Below are 8,328 nucleotides of genomic sequence, written 5' to 3' on the forward strand. Positions count from 1 at the left end.
ATTAGTTCCGCTTTCTCTTATGCTGGAATCCCTGGTGGTCCTCTGGAATACTATGGTTCTTATTGTTCTCGGAAGGAGTTTTGCCTCGTCGGTATTCCCCAACTCCCGGGTCTGTGCACCGATGAGTCTGACTTTTAGCATTCTTTCCTGACAGGAAATTTGGAAGCCGATGACTGTTTCCGGGGGGAGCGGAGAAGAGGTGCTCACTTCCGACGGAAGGAGGCTTTTCTGGAGGGATGGAGGAGGCGGAGGAGCTGCTCTCCGAGGGCGAGAGACTGCAGCTCGGTTAGTGACCTGCGGTGTCTCCGACCCTCGGCCCTGGCCTTAGATAGACCTAACGTTCCCTGCCTGGTCAACTCTCTACCCTAGGCCCTTTTCTTCTCTAGCCCGGGATCCTCCTCCTGTGCCCTCAGAAGTTTCTGGGGGCTTCAGTGTCCTCGAACCCCCTCAAACTTCCGATCGGCCCATTTAGAGCCCTTATAGATCCCTCAGACTGCCAAGGCCTAGCCGGATCTGCGGTTTCCTCTCGCACCTATCCCCACCCGCACGACCTCTTGGGTCGCCCCCTCACTGCTTCCCCATCTCCCTGCAGCCCCTGACCCGCGCCTGGGCCCGGACTTGGGATGGATCCCTCCTGGACAAGGCTGTGCTCAGGGCCTCAAGGACTTCCCGCCCGGGCCGACCCGGGCCGTCCTGGCTCTAAAGAGCCTCCCCCGGGGCTTGGCCCTTGGCCCTTCAGTCGCCGAGGAGCAGCGCTTAGGGGTCTGGTGTGTCGGGGAAGCCCTGCAGCCGGGACTGCTCTGGGGGCCGCTGGAAGAGGAGTCTGTATCGGAGCAGAAGGATGAAGGAGCGAAACCACGGCAGGAGGAGGTATTGAAGAATAGGACTTGTCTTCTCCGTGATTGAAATTGTGGAAGAGGTTCAGCCATTTCTGGACAGCTCTTCAGTTAGAAGAAGCAGGGTGTTTCAAGAGATAGATGATAGTTTTGCCCCTTCTCTCCAGGACTGTCTCTTCCCCTCACTTGCAGTAGTTAAGGAATCAAGGTGCAGAAAGGTGCTGAGAGCTAGATTAGTATAGTGTCAGGGGTGATGAAAGTCAAGAGCAAGGGTGGTTAGGATTAAAAAGCCATGGAATCAAATCCCAGCTTTGTCACCTAGCTAATGAAATGATATGTGTCATTTAACTCATAAGATAAAGGCATGGCCATTTTATTTTAATCTTCCAGGATTATTTGGAGCAATAGATGAAATAGTGCAGGTAAAGGGTTTCGTTGCATAGTAAGTCTTAAAAGATGATGTACCTCTTAACTCTTTTTTTTTGTTTGGTACTCACTGGAAGGCAGTAATGTGTTCAATTTAGTAATTCTCCACACAGTGGGAGGGAGGTGGGGGGGGGATAGTCTTTTGGTCTTTACTGGATGAAACATCAGACAACACAGTCCTGTAGAACCAGAACCAGAGCATTAACCTTCCAGGGGCTTCATATTAGATCTGTCTCAGGAGAGGTTACATCCCCTTTTTCCCCTACCCTGGTCCCCCCAAACACATGGGAGAAGGACTCTTATTGGTTTATTTCAGGACGTGTCACTAGGCCCATGGGGAGACGTGTGTGCTTGTGAGCAGAGTTCAGGCTGGATCAGGTAAGTTACAGGAGAGTATGTAGTGAAGATGGTCCTTTTTGAGGCTTTCTGTCATGGCATGAGACGGAACCAGAAGCCCACTGTTAATTCCCGACCCAGTGAGTTTTTGCAGTGAGTGTTCCAAAGGCATGGGGTCTTTAGGACTCGGACTGCCCAGAAGCTGGGACTTTAGGGAGGGCCACTTGAAGAGGGTCTCCTGAGCTAGCTCTTCCTCTGCTTTGCAGTTTGGTGCAGCGGGGCAGGCTGGAAAGTGAGGGGAACGTGGCCCCGGTGCGGGTCAGCGAGAAGCTCCATCTGCAGGTGTACCAGGTTGTACTGCCAGGCTCTGAGTTGCTGCTGTGGCCCCAGCCTCCCTCTGAGGGCCTGAGCCCCATCCAGCCCAGACTAGAAGAAGAGGTAGCCATGGCTGTGGTGACAGAAGCGGACTCTGCTGTCCAACGGGAGGTGGACTCCCCAGGGCAAGATGCAGCAGAACCTTGGGCAGGTATGTGGCAAACAGATGCTATCTTCCCCAATTATCACCAGAACAACCTGTGGATAAGACAAAGCAAAGCTATGGCTCACAGAGATAAAGGAGAACATTACAGTCTTAGTAGGTTTTCTGAGGGGAAAGGGGAAGCCTGAATATTTATTGAAATTTTGAAGTCTGGTATAAGGTGGGTCTTCCAGTGTGGAATGGGGGCGGGGCTTGATCGGGATTGAATAAGGATCATGACATAATTGTTTAGTATCCATGGACCCCCAGGCTAGAATTTTCAGGCAAGAGGCTCAAAGAGTCATGGGAGTATAACCTGTCATTTGATGCTTTCTATTGCAGAGTGATGGGTCTTGTCCTTAGAATGAACAGTATTGGTATTTATCTTCCTGACTAAGTTTTCTGGAATAGGAGGGTCATGTTGATGAAGACAGCAAGCTGTGTATAAGGTTTCCAGTGCTTCCCCAGGAGGCACCTGAGACCGGACATGAAGATAAGCCGAGCATGTGGTTCATGTTCCAAGGAAGAGATCGGTGTTCTTGGTCCTGCTGAAGTTCAGGGGCTGAGTAGGAAGAGACACATATTCTTATAATTTCCTGGTGACAACACTGCTACCACCTGCTACAGTTTCTCCTAACCCCAGCACCCCACTCTTGCCTTGCAGATCCTGGTCACCAGTCACCAACCCCCAGCATCCAGGCAGAGAGTATGGTAAGCCCTGGACTTAAGCCCCAAACCCAGGATCAGCTTTCCAAGGAGAGCCAACCACTCGGCCTGCCCCCTCAGGATGGCAGCGTGGAAGAGGAGGACCCAACCCAGACACAGGTGCCACCTGAACCTCCGAGCAGCTCTGCTCCCCAGCAGGGCCCAGAGAGCAGTGAGGCCGGTTGCTCACCTTCTGCCAGGGGCAGCCAGCTGCATGCTTACCTGGTCAAGAAGTTACATAGCCCCAGTGGTCAGTGCCCACCCAGAGAAAAGACCTCGGAGCCCAGGGCCCAGCAGGCTGGAGAACAGCAGGGGCCAGCAGGCTTCCCTGCACGCTTGCGGAGCCCTGCTGGCCCAACAGGAAGCTCCCCGAAACAGAGGCGGCGGTACCGGTGTGGGGAGTGTGGCAAGGCCTTCCTGCAGCTGTGCCACCTGAAGAAGCACGCGTTTGTGCACACAGGCCACAAACCCTTCCTTTGCACTGAGTGTGGCAAGAGCTATAGCTCAGAGGAGAGCTTCAAAGCCCACATGCTGGGCCACCGTGGGGTGCGGCCCTTTCCTTGCCCACAGTGCGACAAGGCCTATGGCACCCGGCGAGACCTCAAAGAGCACCAGGTGGTACATTCAGGTGCCAGGCCCTTTGCATGTGACCAGTGTGGCAAGGCCTTTGCCCGCCGGCCCTCCCTGCGGTTGCATCGCAAGACCCACCAGGTGCCAGCTACCCCTGCCCCATGCCCATGCCCCGTGTGTGGGCGGCCCCTGGCCAACCAGGGCTCCCTGCGGAACCACATGCGGCTCCACACGGGGGAGAAGCCCTTCCTGTGCCCACACTGTGGCCGGGCGTTCCGCCAGCGGGGCAACCTGCGTGGGCACTTGCGGCTGCACACAGGGGAGCGGCCTTACCGCTGCCCGCACTGCGCTGACGCCTTTCCCCAGCTGCCTGAGCTGCGGCGCCATCTTATCTCGCACACTGGGGAGGCCTACTTGTGTCCCGTGTGCGGGAAGGCCCTTCGAGACCCACATACATTGCGTGCTCATGAGCGTCTGCACTCAGGGGAGAGGCCGTTCTCATGCCCCCAGTGTGGCCGGGCTTACACGCTGGCTACCAAGCTGAGGCGCCACCTCAAATCCCACCTGGCCGACAAGCCCTACCGCTGTCCTACCTGTGGCATGGGCTACACCCTCCCGCAAAGCCTCAAGCGGCACCAGCTCAGTCACCAGCCTCCCGCTGCTTCTGAGCCCACTGTGGTATTATTGCAGACTGAGCCAGAACTAGACACCTGCGGGGAACGGGACGTCTCCCCAGCCCGGGATGTCTTTGAGGTCACCATTTCTGAGAGCCAGGATAAGTGCTTTGTGGTACCTGAGGAACCAGGCCCCACTTCCAGCCTGGTGCTCATCCATAAGGATATGGCCTTTAGTGCCTGGGCAGAAGTGGTGGAGGTAGAGATGGGCACCTGACCACCCCCCCCAGGGGAGTTCTATATAAAGCTAGTGTTTTCTAGCTGCTGGGTGTCTGCGTCTTTCTCTTTGGGTTGCCTGATGGAGGCTACTCTGAGAAGCAGATCAAGGATTTCCCTTCCTGTTCATGGACCACCACATTGTTTCCCAAGACTGTAAGGAAAACCTGTTCCGGGTTTAAGAACTTCTTACTGACTTCCTATAGAGCTTGTTCTGCTTTCTTCTCCAGGAACTCCTCAAGGTGCTCGTTCTTTAAATGTGTTGGAAGTGCCCCCCCCTCAGGTAGTCCTGGAGCTGCCCTGGTGGGCTGCTTAGTGCTGGCATCATCATTCCCACTGAGCCCCCTGAGGGACAAGCACTTCCATCTTGAACCAAATGGAATGACTTGAGGGTTAAAAGGCCAGAGGCTGAAAAAAAAAAAAAAAGACCAGATGCTGAGCTCAGCTCACAGCTCTCAGTTCTAACTTGGGCTGTAGGTGGTTTGGGCAGCCTTTCTCACCGTCTGAGGGCTGTGACGTTGGTTTTCTTTCTGTGCTGACAGACACCAGACTCACTGAAGGCAGCCAAGGACAGATCTGGAGCCTTCTGAAGACCTGACCAAAGGCAGCCCTATTGAGGGAAGGAACGAATACAGGTTTTGCATCAGTGGTGGGCCTGGGCCACCCTGGGTGCTGGGACGCAGCTGTGAGCCATACCGGGGTGACGTCCTTTACAGAGCTCATGATCTAGGGCAGGAAGCGTTGGACAAGAGTTTGCAGAGGATCTGTAGCTAGTGCTACGTGGACGTGTTACATGGGATGGTTTGGCTTGGTCTGGGGGCATCAGGGACAGTGTCCCCAAGGAATCATAATGATAAACACTCAGCCCTTTTTGTGGGCCAGTTCTTCATGTTTGTTTATATAATCTTCATAGCAGCCCTGTGAGGTCGGTGGTTGTAGTAGTAGTCTGGTTTTACAGATGAGGAAACAGCTTGAAGTGTCCTGCTCAAGGCAACAGTTCCTAGGTAGGTAGCAGAGCCAAGACAAACTCTCACAGTCTCATGCTGGCGTAAGGCTGTTAACCCCGGCGCTGCAGCCCTGTATCTCAGCCTGATCTGCTGGGTGGGAAGGGGGAGGCGCCGGGGGCTGCTTTGGGGAGCCATGTGATCAGAGAGTCGGGGGGCTGTGAGCAACAGGTCGTTGGGGTTGGGGCAGAGAGCAAGGGGAGGGGGCGGGGCCGGGTCACGCCTGCCTGCCTTCAAGAGTTGGGGCTCTATTCTCAGAATTGAGGAGCTTTTTGAAGGGTTTTGAGAAGGAATGACATGACTAGATTTGTGTTTGAAGAGACCACCAAAGGATGGATTGGCTGTCGAGGTGTGGTTGTGGGGAAATCAGTCATTAGGCTGCCAGGGGGATGGGCAGTGGGGTTGTAGCAGTAGAAATGCAGAGAAATGGAATCATTCATCCAACACGTGAGCACTTCCTGCGTGCTAGTTAGGGAGATGGCATAGAAACAGTCTCTGCTCTCCCAGAGTTACAGCCTGGTGTGCAGAGACAATAAACAATAAGAAATAAACAAGACATGTCAGATGATGGCAAATGCAGTGGAAAAAAGGCAGGGGGAGAGGTTAAAGGGGGGAGCGTGATTTTACAGAGGGTGGTCAGGGAAGGCCTCTGATAACATGAGCAGGAGCAGAGACCCAAACTATGGAGAAGATGAGCCACATTGATGTCTGGGAGCTGGATTTCAGGGAGAGGGAACAGTACTGGCAAGGTCCAGGGGGTTCAAGCAAGAGCAAGGAGCAGAGTGGCCACAGCAGAGGATGGACGGAGGTGAGGGCAGCTTGGGCCTGCAGACCGTGGTGAGGACTTGGGGCAGATACGTTCTCTGAGAGAGAGAAGTGACAGAACTCATGGACTGCGGGAAGGAGGGAGAGCTGACTCCTGGTTTCTCTGACTTCGTACATGAAGTGCCACTGGGGTGGGAAAGAGACAGTATTCTGGTTGGGGGTGGGCTGAGTTTGAAGCGCCAACAGTAGAGATCACAAGCAAGCTGTCAGAAGTCGGCAGAGTGGGGAGAAAATTGCTGTAGAGGGAGAGTCACGACAGATGCTAGTGGCTAGCTGGGCATCGAAGGAGGGAGGTGAGCAGAGGGGCGGGGCCGGGCCAACATCCACATGGCCCAGCCCTCCGGCGTCACATAGGGGACAGGGGCTCTGCAAGGGACACGGAATCTGCATCCAACAGGATAGAAAACCCGTCGAGTGTGTGTCACAGAAGCGGATAGAAGAGCGTTTCGCCAAAGAAGTGGGCAAGAACGTCCACTGCTGTCGAGAGGGTTGAAGTCTGTGATGCCACTGAGCAGAGTGAGGGCAGTTGGAAGCCAGATTGGATTACTTTGAGGAGTAGGTGTCAAGAGAGGAAGAACTTAGATTCTTGTTCCTTCTTCACAACACCAGAATAGGTGTTGTGATCCCTGTGTCACAGATGAGGAAACCACGGGTCGGAGCGGGTGGGTAGTTGGCCGAGATCACACAGCCAGTAACTGGCAGAGCCAGGACTGAAACTTGGGGTGTTCTCTGACTTCGCGGCACTCGATCACAACGTCATGGGCAGCCCAATGTCTCCTGCTTTGCCCCTGACATTTACCCAGCACCTACCCAATTGAATAACCTGTTGACAGAGCATTCTGAAATTGTCCATGGGGAGGGAGGACAGCAGGAAGTCATGGCGCTCTATGGAGAGAAAGGTCATACCATCCCAAGCCTGAAAAATAGCTGCTAATAGTTTTGAGTGAGCCAGCCCTGCTTCTTGGATCCTGCGTGAGGCGTGGTAGGTCCTGTTCTTTCCCAGCTCCTGCTTCAGGCAGGGTCGTGCCAGCTCAGAGGGCTGCTCAGCCGGCAGCATGCGCCCAGTGGTTTTAGGAATCCTGGGGACATTCTCATCACACGATCCCCAGCTGTGCAGCAAAGGACATACTCCTCACTCGGTAGTGAGCTGTGTAGGCAAGGTGGGCATGCTTTGGGTTGCTGGGGAGGCCTGTCCACACCCCACAACCCTCCTTAGGCCCAAACCTGGGATGCTCGCACCCCCTTGCTCCATCCCGCACACACACGAACTTTTCTCTCCATTAAGGCTGTCCCTACGTGATGCAGAGCAGGGTCGGGTCCAAGCCAACAAATCCAAAGGCACGTGGTTTGGGAGCCTCTGCTCTCCAGCACTTGTGGTTAAGTTGTGAGCAGGCATCGGGGGGGCACTGTGCGAGCTCCCCATGTTAGAGGAGGATGTGGGCGCCTCGAGAGCAGTCATTGCCAAGGCCTGAGACCAGAGAGTAGCAGAACGAGGACAGGGTCCAGGTCTTCCGACCCCTAATTTAGTGCTCTTCCAGTTAAAACGCAGTGACTGTTCTTGAAAAGATTGATCTCTGCAGTACTTTTTTCATTGAGGAAATACCTTCCCCTGATGTCAAAATAATTCTTGTTCATCCTAATGGTAAAGTCCCTTTATTCCCTACTTCTTTCCTCCACCCCTGGATAAAGCCACTTTTCCCCCCCCAAAGATAAAGTCACTTTTAACAGTTTGGTGCATAGATTACTGAATTTGAATGCTACTGCTTGCTCTAGGGCAAAGGTGCTATGAAAATGTTGCTGGACACCTTAAACCTGGAGGCAGGTTTAACTGCGGTGCCTACAGCTGCTGAACCAAACATCAGAAGGTGTAGGAGATTAAGGATCTTTTATCCTGGGCGCCTGGGTGGCTCAGTCGTTAAGTGTCTGCCTTCAGCTCAGGTCATGATTCTGGGGTCCTGGGATCGAGCCCCACATCGGGCTCCCTGCTCGGCGGGGAGCCTGCTCTCCCTCTCCCACTCCCCCTGCTTGTGTTCCTTCTCTTGCTGTCTTTCTCTGTCACATAAATAAAATCTTAAAAAAAAAAAGGATCTTCTTTCCCATTTACAACTTTAACAGTATGAGAAAATCTTACAATAGAATAATATTTGAATCACTTTTAGGGACCTGTAAATGAGGCAGTAGCATGAACTGTAAAGAGCTCCATCTCTAGACAGGTTCAG

The 8,328-nt window shown here is 53.8% G+C and overlaps 1 protein-coding gene across 3 annotated transcripts; it reads left to right on the forward strand.

Annotated features, from left to right (window-relative positions):
- Positions 1-122: 122 nt before the first annotated feature.
- On the forward strand, positions 123-8,080 carry ZNF408 (zinc finger protein 408). Of its 3 annotated transcripts, XR_003517634.2 has the most exons (6): positions 123-285; positions 593-870; positions 1,579-1,640; positions 1,865-2,124; positions 2,780-4,522; positions 4,823-8,079. XR_003517634.2 is itself a non-coding variant. In XM_027581239.2 (5 exons), exons 1-5 carry the CDS (start codon positions 237-239, stop codon positions 4,279-4,281), a joined length of 2,151 nt encoding a protein of 716 aa, XP_027437040.1. In that variant the 5' UTR covers positions 123-236; the 3' UTR covers positions 4,282-8,079. The 3 variants fall into 3 exon arrangements, 2 of the variants coding, with proteins under 2 accessions (XP_027437040.1, XP_027437041.1); XM_027581239.2 differs by having other exon boundaries at positions 2,780-8,079; XM_027581240.2 differs by lacking the exons at positions 123-285; positions 1,579-1,640 and having other exon boundaries at positions 701-870; positions 2,780-8,080.
- The last annotated feature ends 248 nt before the right edge of the window (positions 8,081-8,328 follow it).

Source organism: Zalophus californianus, chromosome 11 (assembly GCF_009762305.2).
Source record: "Zalophus californianus isolate mZalCal1 chromosome 11, mZalCal1.pri.v2, whole genome shotgun sequence".
Classification (NCBI taxonomy): domain Eukaryota; kingdom Metazoa; phylum Chordata; class Mammalia; order Carnivora; family Otariidae; genus Zalophus; species Zalophus californianus.